At 39.8% G+C, this 26,963-nt stretch overlaps 1 protein-coding gene and 1 pseudogene across 1 annotated transcript; both read left to right on the top strand.

Moving 5' to 3' along the window:
- The first annotated feature begins 274 nt into the window (after positions 1-274).
- On the top strand, positions 275-12,018 carry LOC139032628 (olfactory receptor 7A17-like; annotated as a pseudogene).
- Positions 12,019-25,046: 13,028 nt separating this feature from the next.
- On the top strand, positions 25,047-26,024 carry LOC110125921 (olfactory receptor 7A17-like). Its single transcript, XM_020875280.2, has one exon. The coding sequence runs from the start codon at positions 25,056-25,058 to the stop codon at positions 26,022-26,024; it is 969 nt and encodes a 322-aa protein (XP_020730939.2). The 5' UTR covers positions 25,047-25,055.
- The last annotated feature ends 939 nt before the right edge of the window (positions 26,025-26,963 follow it).

Below are 26,963 nucleotides of genomic sequence, written 5' to 3'. Positions count from 1 at the left end.
TTCCCGAAAGCATGGCTATAACAGTAGCACCATGAGGGAAATGTATCTAATGAGCAGACTTAGAGAGCTGTAAATGCCTCCTCTGCTGCATCCTGGAGCTTGTACAGCCTGGGCATGATTGAGACGCAGTTTTTGCTCTTGGAGTCCTGAGGCTATAAAAGGCCAAAGCTTGACCCCTTCCTGCTGTCTTGTCTGGGGACACAGCTGCAGTCTTCCTCCTTAAGTGTCCAGGAAGGGATTCAGATTTCCACACAAAGAACTTCTCAGAGTTCCCATGCAGGTGAGTCCAAGAACCCAAAAGACAACTGATGAAAAAAATCAGAGAAAATGAAATCCAAGAATGTTTACCTGATGCCATTTGAGCACCAACTCCACCCAGAGCACAGAGATCACTGTGGTTGTTTGTTTGCTGGATTAAATATCAATGTAACTTTATGATACAAAAAAAGCGAAGTGAACATTGGATTCAGTAAGGCAACGTTCAGGGATGACAATTAAATTATAGGAATGGAAGCCCAATTTGAAGAGAGATGAGAGGCATAAAGTGCTTCCAGTAAAAGTAGAACATGTATCCAAATATTTTATCAATTAACTGGAGCGCTGATATGGGTATCAACTATGTTGTTGCCGTTGTTGTTTAGTCACTAAGTCGTGTCTGACTGTTTTGCAACCCCATTGAGTGCAGCCCGCCAGTCTCCTCTGTCCATGGAACTTCCCAGGCAGGAATATTAGAGTGGATGGCCATTTCCTTCCCCAGGTGATCTTCCAACCCAGGGATTGAACCGGCATCTCCCGCACTGGCAGGCAGATTCTTTACCACTGACCCATCAGGGAAGCCCCAGGCTATTAATTATGGAGGAATATACAATGAAGAAATTTCTTACTAATCTTTATGATGGGCCATAATTAACCATGTTTTTATATTGAGAAAGATTCATGTCAAGGAATGCCTGGAAATGTTTGCAACAATAGCACATGTATTTCATAGTATCTGAGACATCTATTTCACAGTGCCTTCTGTGAAGTAAATAAAAAAATTTTTAAGATGTTAAAGGGCATGTGCTAATGATCTTACTTTGGAATTATTTCATTTCTCATGAGGCTAACTATGTATGTGATTTTGTTAGCCATTTACTTTCTCTACCATGAATTATCTGAGTCCTTTGCTTTTTAAAATTGGGTTAATTCTCTTTTTATATCAAGATGTAACAGTTCTTTAGCAAAACATCTTTATTGAGACACTTGATGTATAGATATTATATATACTAAAGGTATAAAACCTAATGCATTGATATGTGTATAACTTAAGGAAAGATCATCAGGTCAAGCTAAGTAACAATAGTTACTGTTTTGTGTATTTGTGTGTGTATGTTCGACTCCCCTGATGGCTCAGAAGGTAAAGCATCTGCCTATAATGCGGAGACCAGGTTCAGTCCCTGGGTCGGGAAGATCTCCTGGAGAAGGAAATGGCAACCCACTCCAGTATTCTTGCCAGGAAAATCCCATGGGCAGAGGAGCCTGGAGGGCTACAGTCCATGGGGTCACAGAGAGTCGGACATGGTGTATGTTCAGAAGATTTAAGATCTTTCTACTTAGCAAATTTCAAGCAGTGAGCCCTTTGCTTTTGTATGGTAGGATGAAAGAATTTTGCTTCTGTTTTTCATTGCATTCTTTCAAATAAAGAATTAGAGCTTTCCCACAAGCTGGATCTATGCTTTTATTTACTTTATGTACGTACATATATATTTAGCTTCCCCGGGGGGCTCAGTGGTAAAGAATCCTCCTGTCAGTGCGGGAGACACAGGTTCGATCCATGGATCAGAAAGATCCCCTGGAGAAGGAAATGGAAACCCACTCCAGTATACTTGCCTGGGAAATCTCATAGACAAAGGTGTCATGTGTTCTTTCCATTGCTTCCTTTTATGAAAGAAAAAAAACTGTCATTTTAATATTCTTCACTTGCAGATTATTGTTCTAAACAAAGTGATAATGAAAGTTCTGCATGATTAGTGCTAAGAAACTGCCTTTATATGTTTTTCCAAAAATTTTGCATCTGCTATTCCTTATTATTATTTTGAACTTTTGAATCTAAATGCATTTCCAAATGTTGAATCACACTTATCCATTATTTGAAAGGCATTTTCCACCACTGTTTGACCGAAGATCACCCTTAACTTCCTAAGCACATTGAAATCACCAAATCTTCATAGAAGATGAAATGATAAATTCGACCCTACAGTTTCCCTACATTTTAAAAATACTTCTGTTATATTCTTTTGTTTCCAAGTCATTGACAATGTAATTTTATATTATGAGCCTCATTCATGTTGTTAAATTCTTTTATTTCATGTCTTTATATAAATGTCAAAGTCCAAGAACAACAAATAGATGAGTTCACATATGAAAAGGGAGAAAGAAATTTTCCTCCTATGCTATCAGACCATGTTAAAACAGTCATATAAATATAAAGGAAGCCCATTATACAGAGTGAAGTAAGCCAGAAAGATAAACACCAATACAGTATACTAATGCATATATATGGAATTTAGAAAGATGGTAATGATAACCCTATATGCAAGACAGAAAAAGAAACATAGATGTATAAAACAGACTTTTGGACCCTATGGGAGAAGGCGAGGGTGGGATGATCTGAGAGAACAGCATTGAAACATGTATATTATCAAGTGTGAAACAGATCACCAGTCCAGGTTGGATGCATGAGACAAGTGCTCGGGGCTGGTGCACTGGGATGACCCAGAGGGATGGGATGGGGAGGGAGGTGCGAGGGGGGTTCAGGATGGGGAACACATGTAAATCCACGGCTGATTAGTGTCAATGTATGGCAAAAACCACCACAATATTGTAAAGTAATTAGCCTCCAACTAATAGAAATAAATGGAAAAAAAAAGAAATTAAAAATAAATAAATAAAATAAAATTATGCTTTAGAAAATATTTTTATTATCATTTTCTGAAGACTTTCTTATATATCAGATGGTAATTTTTTGTCTGCATATGCAGTGATTTTTTTTCAATCTAACATTTGTCTATGGTATTTACAGTTCTATTTTTGCTTTACAAAAAAAATTTTAAAATTATATAATCAGATATGCCTGTCATTTAGTATACAACTCTGGTTTCTTGTTTGGTGTAAATAAATATCCTCTGGTGAAGTTAATTGGTTGTTTAACTGTGGAATATGTATGTCACATATTATGCAGTCATTGAAACAAATAAACAAGAGCTATACCATCTGAAAAAATATATTTTTTATTTATATGCATATAATATACATATATACATATATATCATATGTATATATATTATACATATGATATGTGTTCTGTATATGTATATATGTATATTATTATACATATAATATACATATATATATAAAGGAAGCACAGGAAAACCAACTTTTGTTGCCTGCTATTAAAAATAGCCAACATTCAATTCATTGTCATTGTGCTTTGTATACACTCTTTTGTGAAACTTTGCTTATTCCTTTTGCTCATTTTTCTCTTGAGGATGTACAATCCATAAGTGTTTCAGACCATCAAGATATCAGCACTTTATCTTTGGATAAATTTATTTCTGTTATGCATTATTTTTCCTGAAAATCAAGGAAATATAACAGCAGGTAAAATATCACCAGAACCAAAGAAGCTTTTCTTTGCCACATTCTCTTAAGAACCACCGGAGATTGTGTTAGTGCTAATTGCTCAGTCGTGTCTGATGCTTTGCAGCCCCATGGATGGTACCCCAGGCTTCTCTGTCCATGGAACTCTCCAGGCAATAATCCTGAAGTGAATAGCCATTGAAATTAGGTCTTTACTACCTTTTGCGTCCACTGTCTCTCACTCTCTCTCTCTCTCCTTCTGTCTTTCTCCCAATATATATACATATCTTGAAATCAAGCTTTAGAGAAAGAACATATATATGTATGTATATCTATACACATACAGGCATACTTGTCCAGTAGAAAAATTATTTCTGTATCTTTGATACAAGGCAGAAAATGGACATAAAAAATCATACTACAAGTTTATTCATACCTGAGATTAAAAACTAGATTTTCTAGATGCCATTTGTATATAATCTGATCTGACCAGCCTAAGCTGTATCAACCTCTAACACAATGAGCATAAATAGGAATGAAAAATTTGTGATAATAACACACCCTCAGAAGTCAGGGTCTACTGCATGCATGTGTGTGTGTGTGTGTGTGTGTGTGTGTGTGTGTGTGTGTGTGATGCCCTATGGAGTGTGAGATATCATTAGAACAGGGATACTGAGCTCATATTCCAACGTGATTATCATTCATAGAGGCCAGAACACAATCAACAGAAGGTACTAGAGAAGAGTCATTTAAACACACAGGCCAACTTTGCAATAGTTTCATAAACTTCTAGAGGTACATAGTGGCTTCCCAAGTGACTCCAGGGTGAAGAATTTGCCTATCAATGCATGAGATACAGGAGACACAGGTTTGGTCCCTGGAATGGGAAGATTCCCTGGAAAAGGGGATGGCAACCCACCCCAGTATTCTTGCCTGGAAAATTCCACGGACAGAGGAGCCTGGTGGGCTACAGTCCATGGAGTTGCAAAGGAATCGGACACAACTTAGCGACTAAACAACAAAGAGGGACATGGTGTGTGCTGTGTACAGGGACACCTGATCTGAGGTCTCAGCAGCAGCAGGGAGGCCACCTGGTTCCTCAACATCCTCTGACACCATCACTCATCACTCTCCCTCCTGCTCATGTTCCTCCAGAGACTGACTTTAAAAAAAAAAAACTTTAACATCTAATACAAGTACATTCTTTCTTCAGGGCCCTATTTGCATGTCTTGCCTGAACACCCATGTAAAAGAGCAGCCACACTAATTCCTTTCCTCGTACTTGCTTTCATTTTCCTCATTGTGTCTGCCACAATCGAACATGCTATATATGATGCTTTATTTGTGATATTCTTTATCCATGATGAAATTTTAGAAGGCTTTGTTTCTCAGAACCCTATACACATTGCAAAATCATTAAAGATGTTTTGCTATAGAACTGTTACATCTTGATATAAAAAGAGAATTAACCCAATTTTAAAAAGCAAAGGACACAGATAATTTGTGGTAGAGAAAGTAAACGGCTAACAAAATCACATACATAGTTAGCCTCATGAGAAATGAAATATTGCCAAAGTAAGATCATTAGCACATGCCCTTTAACATCTTAAAAATTTTTTTATTTACTTCACAGAAGGCACTGTGAAATAGATGTCTCAGGTACTGTGAAATACATGTGCTATTGTTGCAAACAAGTATTTCCAGGCATTCCTTGACATGGATCTTTCTCAATATAAAAACATGGTCAATTATGGACCATCATAAAAAGTAGTAAGAAATTTCTTCATTGTATATTCCTCCATAATTAATACCCTGGGGCTTTCCTGATGGATCAGTGGTAAAGAATCCACCTGCCAGTGCGGGAGATGCCGGTTCAATCCCTGGGTTGGAAGATCCCTTGGGGAAGGAAATGGCCACCCACCCTAATATTCCTGCAAACTCCATGGGAAAATATTAAAATTAATATTTGACAGCAAAATTTTAAAGTAACATTTCAACAATGTGAGACATGTCTATTTGTAGCAAATTTTCCATGTTATTTTTCCTCTATCCTTGTAGGCAACAAGGAACATCACAGGAGTTTCAGAATTTCTTCTCCTGGGATTTTCACAGGAACCAGAACTGCAGCCCCTCATATTTGGGCTTTTCCTCTCCATGTACCTGATCACTGTTTGGAAATCTGCTCATCATTCTGGCTGTCAGTTCAGACTCCCACCTTCAGATTCCCATGTACTTCTTCCTCTCCAACCTGTCCTTTGTAGACATCTGCTTCACCTCCACCACTATCCCAATGTTGCAGAAACCAATACTCAAAAAACCAAGCACCACACTCGGAGAGTCGGAGAACTCAGCTTTATTAAGCCAGCAGACCCAGAGGAGTTAACACTCCAAGCTCTGAGCCCTGAACAAAGGGGTTACAGAGTTTTTATACATAGAGAGGCATGATTAAGCAGGTTTGCAGGGGCTTGGTGATTACAAAGAGCAGGACAAGGGTGAGTGAGATAAGCTCCAGTTCCTAGTATCATGAGTTTCCACTTTCTGAGACTATGTGACCTACGTGATCCAGACTTTGCAAGGAGCAAGCTGAGTTATAGAGGCAGAAGAAGCAGAAGGTTATGTGAAATTTTAACTTTTCCTCTTCATTCCCCCCTCTTGATGCTTCTATCACTCATTGTAGAAAGCATCATCTCATGTTTTGGTAGGACATTTAGAGCTCCCCATCATTTAAAGGGCTATATTGAACTATTACCATTTGTAAATTTATGGATTTAACTTGAAAGATTATGAACTGGGTAGTGGCATTGAGAATACAAGGGCCAAACAAGAGCACCCACCACAAAGAACATGAAGACAGGACCAGTTAAAAGGAGAAGCCATGATGCCCAGCTCCAGATATTGTTCCAGTTACCCCAGGAATTAGCTAGTTTATCTCTCCAATTTATGATTTGTTCCCTTAGCTGTTGGGCCATGTCCCTGACTATTTCTGATTGGTTTACATAAAGGCAGCATTCTTCATTCAAGAAGAGACAGAGTCCTCTCTTTTCAGCTGTCAGTATGTCAAGCCCTTTGCTATTCTGTAAAACCACCTCAGCCAGGGAGACTAGTTGGTCCTGTAATGAAGAGCACAGCAATAATACTGATTAGGGATAGAGCCAGAATTGACAATGAAAATCCATTGATATTTTGATAGCTGGATCCTCAAGCTTCCAACCACGCGTTGACCAGCCAGTTGCTGGAGTGTGGCTGGAGCAAGGCTGAAGAATCCTCAAGCTTCTGCCGGGTGTTGACTAGTCAGCTTCTGGAGTGACTAGGGCAGGGCTCAGCGTCCTTCATGGGTGAGGGCCATTGTCTTTGGAACTGGACGTTGAGGGGGTTTGGGGGGTCCCAAACTGCCTTCCAGGTGTCATCACAGGAAGCTGCTGACTTATTGACTCTGGTGTGGTGGATTCAAGGGATGACCTATAACTCTAACAGCAGTAGGGGTTGCCAGGACGACCGTGTGAGGGCCTGCCCAAACTGGCCAAAGTGTTTTTATTTTGTTTTGTTTTGTTTTTTCTAATCTTTAACCCATACTTCATCTCCTGGCTCATAGGGATGAGCCCAATTGCCCAAAGGAATGGGTGTCCTTTCTAACGTTTACTGGGGATATGGTGGAAGATTTTCCCAGGGCCTGGAGGTGTTGGGACATCTCCTGGTCAGCTAGTTGTTGGTGGCCTCCCTTGAGCTTTTCTATCACTGGGGGTGGTCTCTTGTATAAGATCTCAAAGGGAGACTAGCCTGATGACTTTGGGATGCACTTACATAGGGAGATGAGAGTCCACAGAATAAGACAGCTTGTTCCAGCATTGTTTGGGTGTTAACCAGGGTATATTCTTGTCATACTACTACTTGGAGAAACAAACTTAACAAAAAGTTAAGGCTATATGGCCCAAAGATTAATAGAAGTAGGAAAGATGTTGTGGGGCTAGCCAGGAGAACCAGGTCCAGACATTGGTTCATGACATTAGTGTTTCTCTAGGTATGAGAAGATGCAAGAATTTGGACTCATAAAAATCTTTACCTAAAAACATTTGACTATCTGAACGGCTATTTTTCTGGGTTTCTCCCAGAGCACCGAGTGCCTTATTTTTTTTCTCCACCCTGAACTTCTTTCAAGGGGATGTGGAAGGTCAGCATCTTGTAGTGGCTATGATTTAATCTTTGTAGAGGCAGCTGGCAAGGGTCAACTTCCAGTCAGCAGGGCCCCTTCATAGCCACATATTTGACCATGTTTTGAGAACATTTCATGGTCATTGTGTCCTGTAGTCCTGGGAAGGCTCATTACCAGGTCTAACAAAGATTCCATTGACCGGCCACTCAATGTGTTGTCACTAGACTAGGCCTTCCTTGTAAGTAGCAAAAGTCTCTGGACCATACCTGTCTTACTAGCCTCCTGGTCCAGGAAAATATTTCCTCTTGTTGCTTCTTCCCATATCTAGAGTTACACTATTACAATTATTGATCTTGTGTGGAACTGCATGTCAGCAGTTTATCACAGGCTCAATCATGCATTTGGTAACATAAGAAATAATCTTCTGAAGCAAGCTACATAGAAAATAATATAGATAGCAGTTATTAGTAAGATCACAAGCAAGAATTTAAGTCAAGAACTTTCATTAGGTATAGTCCAGTATACCCCAGGTCATCTGACTCAGTGAAATGATTACAGCCAAGTGTTCATCTCCTGGTTGTACATCATGGAGCATCGGACCTTTATCCAAAGATTGGTTACTGAGATAAGCTTTAGAAACTATCTTAGAGTGTACTTTTTAATAACTTAATTAAACTTTTTAGCAATATAACATAACAAAGAACTATCTCAGAAGTGAGTAAGCACAGACCTTAATTAACAAAACTAGAACTTAATATTCAGTGAAACATGAATTTTTTTTATTAGAACTCATTGTGAGGGCATTAACAATGTAGCCAGGGAAGGCTTTAACCCATCAAATAAAAATGAGGTCTGTCAGGAAGCTGGGAAAAGCCAAGCGGCCATCGCCATCTTGGATTTCCCATACCCCTGGCTCTTTGATTTTCAGGGTTGTTTATCCATTTTTAATTTCCTGATTTAGGAGCAGACTATTGCCATGTTTTAAGAACATCAGGATAGCAAAAGTCTTACCGTGAGGGGTTACTTTTTGTAGAAGCAAAATGAGCTTTGTCTACATGTACCATAATCTTAAATGTTTATTTACTTTACCAAAGTAACAAAAGATTTTAAAAGCAACTATAAATCACTTAAAGACAAAGAAATTTATAATCTGTTATCGAAAGCTTCATTCTAAGAAAACTTTGCTTTCTAAACAAAGAGAAGGCCAAATTCTAGTCTGGTACCAGCTTACTGTTAAAAACAAAATTTGTTTATCTCTTTAATCTTAGAAAGTCTTTTCCATAAATCTTGAAGAACTAGCAGTATTCTTCTAAAGGCATGAGAGTAAAACCATAGAAGACATGTTTAAAATCTGATTCTATTGCAATTGACAAAGAAACCTGGTCATAAAATTTTAATATGATAACTAGAATTATAATTGACCATATTTTATCAGGGTATATCAGATCTATATGAATTTCACACAATTTTAAGATATCTATTTAGTAACATAAACCATACAGTATAACCTGAAAAGATTTATCACCCCTCTAACAGTACTTCCCATGTAATTTAACGTGTCCAATGAACCCAGGTAGCTACTAAGTTATCTGTCTCGGGGGCCTCTGAAGCATCCCAAAGTTAGCTAGAAGTCAAGCTATTTAGGAAGTTTTGTCAATAAATATCAAAAGGATTTATAACAGCCAGGTAGGATAATATAAGTTACTGGGAAATAATAGTTATTTACTTAACCAAGGTTAACGAAAGATTTCAAAGGTAAATATAGAACAGATCAGTTAAGAGGTAAAGAAACTTAAATTTATTATTAAAAGCAGTTCAACATCTGAAGAAAGTATGTCCTCTTAACAGAGAGAAAGGCTGAAACCAAGTTTTGCACCAGCTTACTTTAAACTCATTTAGGTAAACTTAATTAAATTTATTTTAAACTTGGTCAGTCCTAATCATGCACAATTTTTTTTTCAGGGTCAATTTCCACAAACCTTCTAATCACTTTTTGTAACAGCCACCTGTAAGTCAGACCTACGTTTTTTCCCTTCATAAAATGTAATTTTATTTTTATACCTTTTTTTATTAAAAACATACCTCCTACTTCCTTATTAGATTAGCAAACAAGCATTAATACTATATATTTAATATTGACTATTTCCCAGTTTACATGAATCTGAAATTTATTTAGGTTAATTTTTCTTGTATTTAGAATTGCTTGATTTGTAAGCACTTACTTTTCTTAAGGCCAATTAAATTAGAATTCATTTACAACTTCAACAATATTATCAGAAAAAAACAAAAGTCATACGCAGAGACATACATAAATCCAGACAGACAGATTGACAGAGATCTTATAGTTTTCTATTTGAGATTTAAAATATCTTTCACCCCCCCCCCCTTTTTTTTTTCCCTTTGCTTGAAGTTCTAATCTGCCCAAGGCTGAGGTCTCAGGCAAAGTTGGCTTTGTATTTTAAGGACATGGAAAGGGTTAACTTCAAGGTTTCTCCTAGATAGGCCTTTTAACAAGCTAGTTGTTTTTAATTGTATATGCAAAAAGAATTGGTTTTGCAGTTTCCAAAATGAAAAGTTTCTCTCACTCCGTTCAATCAGCAATCCCACACTCAAAATCATTCAGAGATTATCACAACGCCTCCTTTCTCCCGTATCCCCAGGTTTCCTTAACTGTTGCTCCCTTCCTGGGAGCTCCAGGGAGGTGATGAGTCTCCCGGTTGGAGTAGAATCTGACTGGGGACTGGCCCTGGGGCCTTACCTGATCCTGTGGCCATTCCTGGTGGGTTGGTCCGTCCCTCCAATGAGTCCAGTTGGGTATCGGCCATCTGGAGAGTCAGAACACTGGTCTGAAAGAGAACCCGGAATACCATCAGGGGGCATGTCTCCTTGTTTGTCTCGGGGTTTCTTTGCTCCAACCCAGCCAAGCCACCAGTGTGGCAACTTAAGGGGCCGGCATGGTTGGAATCTCGCTGGGGCCTCCAGAAATGTTGCAGAAACCAGTACTCGAGAAACCAAGCACCACACTAGGAGAGTTGGAGAGCTCAGGCTTATTACCCTGGCGGGCCCAGAGGAGTTAACACTCCAAGCTCTGAGCTCCAAACAAAGGGGTTGCAGAGTTTTTATACATGGACAGGCATGATTAAGCAGATTTGCAAGGGCTTGGCGACTGCAAAAAGCAGGACATGGGTGAATGAGATAAGCTCCAGTTCCTAATATTGTGAGTCCCCACCTTCTCAGACTACATGACCTACGTGATCCAGGCTTTGCAAGGAGCAAGCTGAGTTACCAAGGCAGAAGGAGCTGCTGCTGCTGCTAGGTCGCTTCAGTCGTGTCCGACTCTGTGCGACCCCATAGATGGCAGCTCACCAGGCTCCTACATCCCTGGGATTCTCCAGGCAAGAATGCTGGAGTGGGTTGCCATTTCCTTCTCCAATGCATGCACGCATGCTAAGTCGCTTCAGTCATGTCCGACTCTGTGCGACCCTATGGAACAAGAGGTTATGTAAAATTTTAACTTTTCCTCTGCACCGAAGATGATGTGGAACATCCCGACCCAGAGCAAAGTCATAACATTTGAAGGCTGCATCACCCAGATGTACTTTTTCATTCTGTTTTCAGAGTTGGACGATTTCCTCCTGACCATGATGGCCTATCATCAGTATGAGGCCATCTGTCACCCCCTGCACTATACAGTTATCATGAACCCCCAGATCTGTCGGCTTTTGGTGCTGGTGTGCTGGATGATCAGTGTCCTGCATTCCTTGTTAGAACGCTTAATGATGTGGTGACTGTCTTTCTGTACAGTCTTAGAAATTTCTCACTTTTTCTGTGAACTCAATCAAAGGATCCAACTTGCCAATTCTGACACTTTTCTCAGTAACATGGTGATGTATTTTGTAGCTGTGTTCCTGGCTGGTGGTTCCCTCTTTGGTATCATTTATTCATATTCTAAGATAATGTTCTGCATACGTGAAATCTCATCATCTCAGGGGAAGTATAAAGCATTTTCCACCTGTGCATCTCACATCTCAGTTGTCTCCTTATTTTATTGTACAGGTTTAGGAGTGTACCTCAGCTCTGCTGCTACTCACAGCTCACACTCAAGCGTAACAGCCTCGGTGATGTACACTGTGGTCACACCCATGCTGAACCCCTTCACCTACAGGCTGAGAAATAAAGACTTAAAGAGAGGTCTGAAAATACTCTTTGGAAAGGTGTCTCTAAAAGGGCCTATTTATCCTAGGACTTAAGAAGCACCCTGGGTAGCAAAGCTCAACATAAGGGCCAAATGTTGCCACTCTTTGATGAGACTAAAAACATAGAACATGCCTCTTCCATTTGGGGGGGGAGGGGAGGGGGTGGATTTCTATTTTTATTTCAAATTCTCTATACAATTTATGTAACTCTATTTTACATTTTGTAATATCTCTTATAACCAGGATTTTTCCCTTTTTCATTTTTCAACTCTCATCATTGTATTCCCAAACTTGTTTGTGAAATATTTGGAAATTCCCACTTATCTCAAGGAACCGCATGGATCCCTTCAGATAATTTCTTCTCAAATAAAATAGATCATATGGAATACTTGCTGTTGTTGCTTTTGTTGTTGCTGATTCTGAGAGGGTAACAGGCAGGAAGGCCAGGGGTCTCCAAATGGAGGAAATAGGCTGCAAGTGCCAGACATTTTTATCTCTCTTAAGCGGCAGGAGGAAACAAACGCGATATTTTTTTTTTCCTTCTCTATACAAATTTAAAAGGAGGTTTCTCTTAAAATGCTCTGTTGCCATGACACCTGGTTTCACCTTAAGCTAACTATTCTCAAACCTTGAGTTAACCAATACATTTTTCTTGTGGAAATGTTTGTCTTAAGCTATGTTAATGTGCTATGCATTCACCCCAGACTCTGTAAGTTTCACCAAATGGCTCAGAAACTACTTGACAGACCAATATGTTATACTCAGATATTGTTCCCCTAATCTATGCAAATGAAACTAATTGTTTGGTAATCTGCCCTTCTACAAGATTCAAGTCAATCATTTTATGGCCTGGGATGAATTATCTGGTGCCATTCTGAGTTTTAAGACATTCTTTCTTTTCATTAACAGACTGCTAGTGACTATATAACATCCAGCTGAAGACTAGCAGGGGGGTACTCTTTCTGACCCCTTCTGATGCCTGTGTCAAAAGCTTTCTCTATCTCCTTTATACTTTAATAAAACTTTATTACACAAAAGCTCTGAGCAATCCAGCCTCGTCTTTGGCCCTGGATTGAATTTGTCTCCTCCGGAGGCCAAGAATCCTGGCGTCTTATCGTTCAGCAGCAACCTTTCAATTCCAATTCCTTACTTGTTGTTGGGACAAGCAATAGAGACGCTTTGGAAAGACTGCAGACCAAGAAAATGGTGAGCAAGTGTCCCAAAGAACCATCTTTCTGTGTTTGAATGCTTGTTTCTTTTATAGAACAGAGTGGTAAAGCGTAGGTAAAGTAAAAGGGAATGAGGTGTTGCAACTGTTTCCTAGTTCCAGCCAGGCTCTGGAGGGGATGTAGTCATTTCTTCTTTCCCGAAGCCATTTACAGGTGGACATTATCAGGATGTTTTTTGTGAAGTAAACAAAGATAACTTAGTTTAGATTCAGACATGGAGGTTTGATCCCTGGGCAAGGAAGATCTCCTAGAGGAGAGTATGGCAACCCACTTCTTGACTGGAGAATCCCATGGGCAGGGGAGCCTGGTGGGTTACAGTCCACAGAGTCACAAAGAGTCAGACACAACTGAAGTGACTATGCACACACGCACAGATATGGGAGGCTGGGTTCCAGAAGATGGGCCATTGTATATACTTCAAGCCATAGGCACTATCCCTTTAGTGATTAACTTGTACCCGAAGCATGAGTCTCCTGGAGGAGGGCATGGCAACCCACTCCAGTATTCGTTCCTTGGACAGAGGAGCCTGGCGGGCTACAGTCCGCATGTGTGCATGCTCAGCCACTTTAGTCAGGTCCAGATCTCTGCAATCCCACGGACTATAGCCTGTCAGGCTCCTCTGTCCATGGGATTCTCCAGGCAAGAATACTGGAGTAGGTTGCCATGCCCTCCTCCAGGGGATCTTCCTGACCCAGGGATCGAACCTGTGTCTCATGTCTCTTGAGGTCACAGATGTTGTGCAAACATCCACAATCTTCCAGCTTCTCCATTTGACCTCTAAGGGACAGAAGTAATGCCACTTGTTCATACAGTTATGTGAAATAAACTTGAGCAACAGAATAATCATGAATATTACCTTCAAATATCAGAACAGATGATTAGAAAAAGTAGAATCAGTTACTACAATTATCATCACCTGTCTCCAATTTGATGTTTGTTTCAATTAGCTATAATTGCTCCATAAATGTGGACAAGACTGGAAGAAAGTTGGAGTGAGAGATTTGAAAATGCTTTGCAGCTGGTTTGGAGATGGAGAACATGTTCTAAGCAAAAATACACATGTGTCCATTACAATCTGTAATAGAAAAGGAAATACATTTTCCAATGGAGCATCTTGTAGGATCATAGGCCTACAGATATCTTGATTTTAGTCCAGTGAGACCCTTTTCAGGATTCCACCCTCCATAATTTAAGATATAAAATTTTTTTTAGAAGCCACTCAAATGGTAGTTTGTTACAGAAGCAATAGGAATCAAACACACATATAAGATTTAGTTTGAGAGAACTAAGTTTAAGTCTCTCAATTCACTCATTTAGCTTCCCTTGGGCAAATGGCATTTTGTGTTGAAACCCTACGTTAAGTAGAAGAAGAAAATGAGAGTCAAACTGAATATCTTGCCCTGTTAACTGGAACAACAAATTTCTCACTGAAAAATTGGGAATGTGTGTTTTATTTTGAGGCCATTAAGGAATTAATGTGGGAAAGTAAGTCTATTAAAATTAGGATCATCCATTATAATTTAAATATTTTCAAATTTATACTCTTTCAATCGCATGAATATTCAAACATTCATTTTTTTACTTCTATTCTTTCCAACTTTCTCTCAAATTTTCTTTCAATATTATAGATGGGACTACAAATGAACATGTGATTGTACATATGCATGTGTGTGTGCATGTGTGTGCTCGGTCATGCCCAACTGTTTGCAACTCCATGGACTTATCCTGCCAGGCCTCCCAGTCCATGAAATTTTCCAAGCAAGAAATACTGGAGTGGATTGTCATTTCCTTCTCCAGGGAATCTTCCCGAGCCAGGGATTGAACCCCAGTCTCCTTTGTCTCCTGCATTGGCAAGCAGATTCTTTACCACTTGTGCCACCAGGGAAGCCCAAATGAGGGTGTGAGTGTTTATTTGAAGATGTACAAATGTACACACACACATAATACACATAGTCCTTACTCCCAAACATTTTCTTTAGACTTATAAAGTATTTTTACATATTTTTGTAGCTTAAAAAAATTATTTGGCAAGTAAAGTGGGATAAAATTATTTGGTATATAAAGTGGGGTAAATGTATTTAGTGTTATGATTTAATACCCATGTGCTGTGCTGTACGTAGTCACTCAATCATGTCCAACTCTTCGCAAACCCCTGGACTGTAGCCCGCCAGGCTCCTCTCTCCAGGGGATTTCTCAGGCAAGAATACTGGAGGGGGTTGCCATTTCCCTCTCCAGGGAATCTTCCTGAACCAAGGATCAAACCCATGTTTTTTGCATCTCCTGCATTGGCAGACAGATAATTTACCACCAGGACCACCTGGGAAGCCCCCTTCAGCTGAGGAAGGGCACAAGATTGAAGGATTCAGAGACCCAGAGTCAGAAACTCTGAATCTTTTTTTTTTTTTTTTTTTTCAGATTAATCAGATTGAGGAAGTACAGCTTGCTCCTTCTGTTTATTTTCTTGCATTTTCATTTCTTTGACTTCAACTCCTCTGTACAGTTTATGTGACTCACTTGATTAAATCTTGTGATCTGTCTCATATTCAAGAGTTTTTCCATTTTGTGGTCTTCCCACTCTCTCAAATGTATTCTCAAACTTGATTCTGAAAGGTTGTTGCTGAACGATAAGATGCAGGATTCTTGGCCTCCGGAGGAGACGAATTCAATCTGGGGCCAGAGACGAGGCTGGATCGCTCAGAGTTTTTGTGTAATAAAGTTTTATTAAAGTATAAAGTATAAAGGAGATAGAGAAAGCTTTTGACACAGGCATCAGAAGGGGTCAGAAAGGGTACCCCCCCTGCTACTCTTCAGCTGGATGTTATATAGTCACTAGCAGTCCGTTAATGAAAAGAAAGAGTGTCTTAAAACTCAGAATGGCACCAGATAATTCATCCCAGGCCATAAAACGACTGACTTGAATCTTGTAGAAGGGCAGATTACCATACAAATAGTTTCATTTACACAGATTAGGGGAATAATATCTGAGTATAACATACCGGTTTGTCAAGTAGTTTGAGCCATTTGGCAGAACCAACTTGAAGACAGAGTCTGGGGTACATTAACATAACTTAAGACACAATATTTCCCTAAGAAAAAAATGTATTTGTTAACTCAAGGTTTGCGAATAGTTAGCTTAAGGTGAAACCAGGTGTCATGGCAACACAGCATTTTAAGAGAAACCTCCTTTTAAATTTATATAGAGAAGGGAAAAAAATATCGCCAGTTTGTTTCCTCCTGCCGCTTAAGAGAGAGAAAAATGTCTGGCACTTGCAGCCTATTTCCTCCATTTGGAGACCCCTGGCCTTCCTGCCTGTTACCCTCTCAATTCCAAACAATTAGGGAATTACCATTTTTTCATATGACTAGATGGATTCCTTAAGAACAATTTAGTCTCAAATAAAATATATACTGGAAGTCTCTCAGTCATGTCCCACCCTTTGGGACCCCATGAACAGTCCATGGAATTCTCCAGGCCAGAATACTGAAGTGGGTAACCTTTCCCTTCTCCTGGGGATCTTCCCAACCCAGAGATCAAACCCAGGTCTCCTGCATTACAGGCAGGTTCTTTACCAGCTGAGCCACAAAGGAAGCCCCAAATAAAATACATAGTACCAAGTATTTTTCTCTTTTTAAAAGAATAGTCATAAGTTTTACTGGTGCTGTGGAAAAAAAACTACTTTAGGCACCCATAGCTACTTATATGTTTAAAAGAAGGGAAATATCTGACCACAGATTTCACTTGTGTGAACTTCATTCCTTTGTATGCCACTATCTTAACTACTCTTCCTGGTATTCTGGAATTCAACGTACAGTGTTTTATAATATGGCATTGTTATAGCCACGCTTTCTGGGAAACAAACTCACTCAGAAGGACAATGCAGATAGTGGAGTGCATTTTATTACACCGGTGGGCCCAAGGCAGTCTCCTCTTAGCCAAGGACCCCGACCAGCATTTGTGAAAATCTTTTATACCCCATGTGTACATGTCCAAACCCACCACCCCAAATTCCTAGAAACTTACATAAACAAAGGTAGGGTAAATACAACTACAATAACCCCATCATTCACGTGTTATGTGTTCAAACAGTTAATAATCAACAAGCCCGCAGTTACATTCCAAATAGTTAATAATCAATAAGCCCGTGGTCACATTCCAACCAGTTAGTAATCGATAAGCCTGTGATTACATCCCGATAAATATGGAAAAAATTTATGACCTGTCCGGAGGCAGGGGTGATTAGGGTATGTTTCCTCTTAGGCGTTGAGTAACCTGGATGTGATCTTCAAGATTCCCCTGCCCAGAGGGGGTCTTATCCTTCCATTGTCATTCCCATAGGCATAAAGCAGAGAGTTCAGAGTCCACTGGAGAGGTGGCCATGCACGACCAGCACGGCCTGGGAGGAGTCCAGGCCCTATGAATTCCTTCTTCAACATTGAATGTTATTTTCCCTGGGAGGCCTGAGATGGAGTCCAGGCCCTATGAATTCCTTCTTCAGCATTGAATGTTATTTTCCCCATTAGAATTTTATTCTCTTCTTCATATCTATGCCCACAATACCTACCACAGTCACTGACAGAAATAGATTATAAAATACATGTCTTTATGTGGGGGAGGGATGTTAGGGGGAAGGCATAGTTAGGGAGTTTGGGATGGACTTGTACACACTGTCATATTTAAAATGAATAACCAACAAGGACGTACTGTATAGCTCAGGGAACTCTGCTCAGTGTTATGTGGCAGCCTGGATGGGAGGGGTGTTTGGGGGAGAATGGATACGTGTGTATGTATGGCTGAGTCCCTTTGCTGTTCACAACATTGTTTGTTAATTAGCCATATACCAGTACAAAATAAAAAGTTTAGAAGAATTTTACAAAATTTTTCACAGCCTCTGGAATGAATGCATACACTTTTCTTCAAAATGTCATGCAAAGGTAATATGAGGTAGAGAAAACTATGTACAAGACTCTAAAACAGCCTGACTTACTCATGGAGTGGCCACAGTCCAGTACCAGCTTCATCAGCATCTTCCAGGATCTTGTTAGAAATGCAAAGTCTCATGACTCACCAGGCAGGATGAGCTGAATCAGAAACTGCATTTGAACCAGTATCTGGGTGACTGGTATGCACAGTGAAGTGGGCAGAGTGCTGGTCTAGAACAGGCTGATTTGCTTTCCATTGTTGACTTTTTGTGACAGGATCATTATCTGAGCTGGGTACTGCCCTGGGCTGGAGAAGGGCATGGCAGCCCACTCCAGTATTCTTGCCTGAAGAATCCCATGGATAGAGGAGCCTTGCGGGCTATGGGCCATAGGGTTGGACATAGGGCCAAGAGTTGGACAGGACTGAAATGACTCAGCACACATGCACTGTCCTGGGCATCATAGATGTTTAGCAATATCCCTTCAGTATGACCAAATATCATGCTGGACAAAGGTATCTCTGATTGAGAACCACTGGCCCAGAGTTTGAAAGGTACAAACAAACTGGCAGAATTCCAATAAAGGCCACGTACCCTTACCTGGATTATAAATGGCAAATCACTCATCCACAGGAAACCTATTTCTGCAATGGAAAATGGATTTTGTAAAGTACTATCTTATAGAATGTTTGTTTCTAAAAATGAAGGCATATCATTCCTATAAAGTGCTAAGATCTGTATGTCTCAAGCTTAACAAACATTTTCTAATGAGAGACTAACTGTGACAACCCCTAACTTATGCTGTATGTATGAAGCTCCTAATTATTTTGGCAAAACTGTTGTGAATCCAAGCAGCATACTGCCCAAGTTTTTTATATTGTTTTTTTCTCTAGTTGCAGTGAGAAGCCCTCTCATTGCAATGGCCTCTCTTGTTGCAGAGCATGGGCTCTAGAGTGAGCGGGCTTCCGCAGTTGAGGCACATGGGCTCAGTACTTATGCAGATTCTTAACCACAGGACCATCAGGAAAGTTCTGCCCAAGGTTTTATATTAAAATAACAAAGTTATCCAACTTATTAAAGATGGGAAGAGTAATTTTTCGAGGGATATGTGGAGCTCTGACCTACCAATGCTTTGATTAGGAACCTAATCAAGACAGTATCCTCTCTGAGACTCTGGAGAAAACTTGAACTCAGAGTTGTGATAAAATGCTGCTATTTAAGGTTTATTGCCCTAAAAAGACAGGAAAGATCAAGGAAAAGGAAAAATAATCACTGAATTCAACTGGCTTTTAACATCGTCTCCACACAGAGAATGAGTGGGAAAATTCTCTTATCTGTCCAGACCAGATCAGTGTCCCACAGGAAAATTAATTATTAGAGGCTGGTGTAACAGGAGGGAAATGTGCTAATGAGGAAACACAGGGAGCTGTAAATATCTCTCTGTTGCATCCCTCAGCCTGTGGGTCCTTTGGATGGAGAGGACGTGACTGTAGCTTGTGGACCCGTAACTCTGCCCAGGGGACCAATGCTTGATTGCATCCCACTCTCTTGTCTGGAAGCAGAGCATCTTTCTTCACCATGAACCATCCAAGAGGAACCTTGGATGTGTATATGCAACTTTCCTCTCAGAGACCCCACCCAGGTGAGTCCAAGAGTCCAGTAAACCCTGCAGAAGATCAACCAGAACTGCAGACAAGAACATTTACCTGAGTTCACCTGAGAGCCAGCCCAGACTAGCCCAGAGCCAAGACCAATGAAGTTGTTTGTTTGCCTGATTGATTAACATTTTAATTTATGATGCCCAAAATAGTAGTGAATATTGAACTCATTAATGCAAGGGTCAATGTTGACCATTAAATGACTCAATTTGGAGAAGGGATAAGAGGTATAAGGTGCTTCCAGTAGAAATAGAACTGAAATCCAAGGAACTTTGTGATTAACTGGAGTAAAGATATAAGGTATTAGCTGTGGAGGAATGTAAAGTGATGTAGGGCATTTTTTAAGAAGGGGCATATTTGACTATGATGAGTAAGATCCAGACTAAGGAATGCTGGCAAACATTTCCCTGCAACAGCAGTTCATGAGACACACATTTCAAAGTATCTCCTCCCTCTTAATATTCAAATATTTTTTTAAATTTATTACATGTAAGTGGGTAGTGCTTAGTCACATGCAACACTCTGTGACCCAGCAAGAATACTGGAGTAGATTGCCATTCCCTCCTAATGGGGATCTACCCGACTCAGAGATCAAACCTGTCTCTTGCATCTCCTACATTGGTAGACAGAGTCTTTACCACTAGCACCACCTGGGAAGCTCATAACTGGGTAGTGCAAAAGTGAAAGTGTTAGTCAATCAGTCATGTCCAACTCTGTGACCCCATGGCCAGGGGTCCGCCAGGCTCCTCTGTGGGATTCCCCAGGCAAGAATACTGGAGTGGGTTGCCATTCCCTTCTTCAGGAGATCTACCCAACTCAGGGATCAAACCTGGATCTCCTACATTTCAGGCAGATTCTTTACCATCTGAACCACTAGAGAAGCCCATAAATGGGTAAGCTAGAGCTTAATTTGCAATGAATTCACTCATTGTTAAAGCTGAATATATTTGCAGATCAGTTAGCCTGTTACATTCTGCATTTAAAATTGCCTGTTCAGGGAAATCTGCTCAATGTTATGCGGCAGCCTGGATGGTAAGGGAATTTGGGGAAGAATGGACACAGGTATATATATATATGGCTGAGTCCTTTCACTGTTCACCTGAAACTATCACAAATTTGTTAATCAGCTATACTCCAATACAAAATAAAAAGATTTTAAAAATTAAAATAAAATTGTCTGTTCAATCCATACATTAGGAAGTAGACATCTTTGACAGGGAGGTGGAGATGAGAAGGGGATATTCTTCACCCCAATATAAAACCCTATTTAAAAGTGCTTCTTTGAGACTTCTGGCAGTCCTCTGGTTAAGACTTTGCCTTCCAATGCCCAGGTGTGAGTTTGATCCCTGGTCAGGGAGCTAGGATTCTATATGCCTTGTGGCCAAAAAATCAAAACATGAAACAAAAGCAATACTGTAACAAATTTAATAAATGACTTTCAAAATTGTCCACATCCAAAAACAGGTGTTTTTGTGGGTTTGTTTGTTTGTTTTACTTTTTTAAATTAAATTAATTGGCAGATAACTGCTTTACTGTATTGTGATGGGTTTTGGCATACGTCAATATGAATCAGCCACCAGTATTTATATGTACCCCATCCTGAGCCCCCCCACCTCCCACCCCACTCTGTCCCTCTGGGTTGTCCCAGAGCACCGGCTTTGGGTGCCTGTGTTCTTTTTCAATACTGAGCTTTATTCAGGGCAAGATAAAAGACTCTAAAGACGTTAGGTTACATACAGTTAAGAAGTTGTTAGGGCTTCCCTGGTGGCTCACATGGTAAAGAATTTTCCTGCAATGCATGAGACCCAGGTTCAATCCCTAGGTCAGGAAGATCCCCTGGGGAAGGTAATGGCAACCCACTCAGTACTTTTGCCTGGAGAATTCCATGGACAGAGGAGCCTAGCAGGCTAGTCCGTGGGGTTGCAAAGAGTTGGAAAGACAGAGAGACTAACTTTCACTTTCACTTTCAAGATGTTGAGATGTTGTTAGGGGCTTCCCAGGTGGCACTAGTGGTAAAGAACCCACCTGCAATGAGATGTGGGTTTAATCCCTGGGTGGGGAAGATCCCCTGGAGAAGGAAATGGCAGCCCACTCCAGTACTCTTCCCTGGGAAATCTCATGGACAGAGGAGCCTGGTGGGCTACTGTCCATGGGGTCACAAAGAGTCAGACATGACTGAGCCCCAAGGTGTTGCGAAGGTAAAGTGTGTCCCCAGTGAAACTGAATTGAATTCCTGAGTGAAAAAATAAAATATTTGTGACTAAAAAAATAAGCAAATAAATAAAATCCCCTGCTCTTCATTAAATTCACTTCATTTCTATTTGAATATTGGGGCTTTATAATGATGAACCACAAATAGTTGGGTTTTGACTTGGCTCAACTTGAGAATTTTTATCTTTAGTGGGGAAATTGAACTGATTTTAATATACTGACATCCCTGGCATATTTGTTTTGCCCTTTTTTTAATTTAATTTTTGTTCTGCTTTTGGAAGAAGTTTTCTATACTGTCCTGTTGCCTTTCTTTTCTTTTTTTTTAACTTTAATCTTCTTATTGTCTTTATGTTTTACCAAAGCTTTCTTTATTCTTCCAAATGTCAAAATTGTAAGGGAAATACGAATATATAAGAAGTTTAACACAATTTTACTTCATCTACTCAACCAAAGATGTTAATATTGGGGGTAATTTTAGATAAAAATTATTTTTAAAACTTTGTCTTCTTTTTTTTTTCCAATAACACCTTTGCTGGAACATAGTTCACATAATGGGGGCTTCCCTGGTGGCTTAAAGAATCTGCCTGCAATGCAGGAGACCTGAGTTCAATCCCTGAGTCAGGGATCCCCTGGAGATCCCCTGGAGAAGGGAATGGCTACCCAATCCAGTAGTCTTGCCTGGAGAATTCCAAGCAGAGAGGAACCTGGCAGTCTATAGTCCATGGGGTCACAAAGAGTCAGATATGACACTACATAACTCACTATTTTAATGTGTATGTTTAAGGGGCTTTTAACATTTACAAAGTTGTGTATTGATCACTGTTGTCTAACTCTAGAACATTTTTATCACTTCCCAAAAGAACCCCACATCATTAGAGTCACACCCTCTTTTTTTTTTTTCTTCTGGCCCCCAGCAACCACTAATCTACTTTCCCTATAGATTAGCCTACTCTGGACATTTCATATAAATGTGATCATACAAAAAGTAAAGGAAAATTGCCTGTTCAGGTCCTTTGTTCTAGATAGTGAATTTCAGCATGTTTGGGAAGTTTTTTGTTTTGTTTTTAATTTTTGTTGAAGTCTAGTTGTGTTAGTTTCTGTTGTACGGCAAAGTAAGTCAGTTGTATACAAACATATATCCCCTTTTTGTTGGGTTTCCTTCCCATTTAGGTCTCCAGAGAGCAGCTTATGAAAAGCTGTTCGCCATCACTAATTACTAGAAAAATGCAAGTCAAAACTACAATGAGGACTTGGCCTTCACTGAAAATCTACAAACCATAAATGCTGGAGAGGGTGGGGAGGAATGGGAACCCTCTTGCACTGTTGGTGGGAATGTAAATTGATGCAGCCACCATGGAAAACAGTATGCAGGTTCCTTAAAAAAACTAACCATAGAACTGCCATATGACCCAGCATGTTTTTTATTCCTATTTTTTTTACTGTATTCTTTCAAACTAAGAATTGAAATTTCATCATCAATTTGCTGTTCCCCATTTAGATACTTTATGTGCCTGCCTGCTAAGTTGATTCAGTAGTGTCCAACTCTGCAACCCCATGGACTGACATGCCAGGCTCCTCTGTCCATGGGATTCTCCAGGAAAGGATGCTGGAGTGGGTTGCCATGGCCTCCTCCAGGGGAGCTTCCCCACTCAGGGATCAAACCCAAGTCTCTTAGGTCTCCTGCATCCACTGGCAGGGACTTTACCACTAGCACCACCTGGGAAGCGCATTCAGATATTTGTGCAGAAGGTCTGAGAATTTGCACATTTCTGTGGTAAAATCTGTGTCAATTTTATGTTCTATCCATTATTGTTTTGTTTTTTTTAACTGAAGCAATTGTGTTCACCTAAATATTCTTCACTTGCAAATAATTACCTTAATCAAAAATGAAAATGAATGTTCCTGTTCATACTCAATGCTAATAAGCCATGCTTTATGTATGCTTTCAACTACTCTCCTCATCTTTATTTCTTATTCTTACTTCGATCTTTTAAATTTAGAACTATCTCTAAAAGTTGCATCATGTTTAATCTCCATTTAAAAAGGGTTCCTCTTTACCTTTGTCAATTTTCTTCCAAATGCAGAATTGAAAGGATATATTTCTATCTAAAATGAAATTATACAGAGATAGTGCTCCCATCTCATATTTTAAAAACTGTTGAATTATTTTATAACCATATCTGTGTAATCCAAAATTAAAATCATTATTAAGCTATAAGTACTGTATTATCTTTTCTTTTAGAAATTTAGTTTTGGTTTTTCCTTAAACTGTCTTTTGTACAGGTGTTTTTAATATTTAATTTCATAAAGTGCCAAAGATACATAACAGCAACAAAGGACCCCTTGAGACTTGAAGTTTCAGCAGCAGCAGGGAGGCCACCTTGTTCCTCAATATTTTCTGACACTTTCTCTCCTCACTCTTCCTCCTGCTCATTTCTCTCACCCCCTGGCTTCTTTTTTAGACTGGGACATCTTAAAGAAGCACCCTCCTCAGGCCTTCACTTTGATTTCCCCTTGCCAGACACACACTTGCCAGGTATGCTCATCCACTCTCTTTCTTCCTTGATGTCTCTGTTCAAATATCATATTTTTTACAGGTCTTGCTTAAACATGCATTAAAAAGTAGCACTCCCTTTTCACTCTCTCCCTTATACATACTTTTGGTTTTTTTTGTAACACTTCTCACCATCTGGCAAGCTATATGATTTTCATTTGCTTACATATGGTCTCCATAACTGATTTTTGAGAGCTTCTGCTTTTTGACACCCTATACTCCCTGCATAGACATTACCTGGAACATTGTCTCAAATCAATTTATATTTTTCAAATGCATGAAAGAATTTCTCATTAAAACTGCAAATACGTGACATCTTTGAAAAAAAGAGAAATGCACAAGTTTGCTTCTTAGAGATGACACAGGAGTTTCTCTAAAGTGGACCAAATCCATGAACAAATATTGAAATTAATTTCCTAATGGGAAACTTCAAATGGGAGCACTTGCAATGTGACTAATGTACATTTGTGTGAAAATTAGTTGTGATATTTTCCCCTTTTCTGTTAGTCACCTCCACCACATGGCACAAGGGAATCAAACAAAAGTTTCAGAATTTCTTCTTATGGGATTTTCAGAGGATCCAGAACTGCAGCCCCTCATATTTGGGTTTTTCCTCTCTATGTACCTAATCACAGTATTTGGAAACCTGCTCATCATCCTGGCCACCATCTCTGACTCCCACCTCCACACCCCCATGTACTTCTTCCTCTCCAACTTATCCTTTGTAGACATCGGTTTCACCTCTACCACCATCCCAAAGATGCTATGGAACATCCACACTCAGAGCCAAGTTATAACCTATGAAGCCTGCATCTTCCAGATGCATTTTTTCACACTCTTTATAGGATTGGACATCTTCCTCCTGACCGTGATGGCCTATGACCGCTTCGTGGCCATCTGTCACCCCCTGCACTACACGGTTCTCATGAACCCCCGGATCTGCGGACTGATGGTGCTGGTGTCCTGGATCATCAGTCTCCTGCATGCCTTGTTAGAAAGCTTAATGGTGCTGCAGCTGTCTTTCTGTACAGTCTTAGAAATCCCTCACTTTTTCTGTGAACTCAATCAAATGATCCAACTTGCCAATTCTGACACTTTTCTCAATAACATGGTGATGTATTTTGTAGCTGTGTTCCTGGCTGGTGGTTCCCTCTTTGGTATCATTTATTCATATTCTAAGATAATGTTCTGTATACGTGAAATCTCATCATCTCAGGGGAAGTATAAAGCATTCTCCACCTGTGCATCTCACCTCTCAGTTGTCTCCTTATTTTATTGTACAGGTTTAGGAGTGTACCTCAGCTCTGCTGCTACCCACAGCTCACACTCAAGCGTAACAGCCTCAGTGATGTACACTGTGGTCACACCCATGCTGAACCCCTTCATCTACAGTCTGAGAAATAAAGATTTAAAGAGGGGTCTGAAAATGCTCTTTGGAAAGGAAAATACAAAAGTGTCTATTGTCCTAGGGCTTGAGAAGTGCCTGTAATAGCAGAGCTCAAAACCTGAGCCAAATATTGCCAATCTTTGATCAGATTATGAAAGTAGAACATGCCTCTTCTGTTTTTCTTGGAGTTTCTATTTCAACTTCTCTATACAATTTGTTTAACTCACTTTTATTATTTATGGCATCTCTGATATCCAAAAGTTTTGTATTTGTATTCCCAACATTGGAAGTGAAATATTTGAAAATTCCCATTTATCTCAAGGGATTTCTTAAGAATAATTTCTTCTCTCAAGTGAAATATATCATACTGAGTATTTTTGCTTGTTCTTTGTCTAAAAGAGTAGACATGAGCTGTAAAAATTCTATGAACCAGAAAACTTCTCTATAAACAGCTATTTGTAAGTTTATAACAGAGGAAAACCTGAAACCACTCTTTTTCACTTTTGTTAACATCATTCTTTGCACATCACTACCTTAGTTGGTCTTCTTGATTATCCAAACCTTAACATATTGATTGTTATCACTGATCAAGGTTACTTTTCTATTCATTAGGATCTTATTCTACTAGATAGCTTGTGTCCACTTGAGGCAGGAGGTAGATGTCCATCCCCCACCCAGGGTAAAGCAATTGGGATTAATCCCCTGTACATCAAAACTCTAAGATGAGAATTATAGGAAACAAGAGAGGAGGCCGGACCTTGCTCAGACCACACATTTCTGATTTCTGAAGTGAGATGTCCCCAATCACACACATGTAGAACAGCTCCTTGGAGGTCAAAGGGGAGTGATGTCAAGGGATGCTCTACCCACAGGCCTCTTTGGTAGAATCCATCTTGGCTAAGAAATGCATGTGCACACATGGGAGGATTCTGGGATATACCATATATGGATTGTGAACCAAACCAGGTAAATCAAAATTATTGGCCAAAGAAAACCAGGAAGAAATGCTCCATGAAAGTAATTCTAATTACCACAAGGGTG

Source organism: Odocoileus virginianus, chromosome 3, assembly GCF_023699985.2.
Source record: "Odocoileus virginianus isolate 20LAN1187 ecotype Illinois chromosome 3, Ovbor_1.2, whole genome shotgun sequence".
NCBI lineage: Eukaryota > Metazoa > Chordata > Mammalia > Artiodactyla > Cervidae > Odocoileus > Odocoileus virginianus.
Note: the sequence above shows the minus strand (reverse complement) of the source record. Positions and strands in the feature narration are given on the sequence as shown.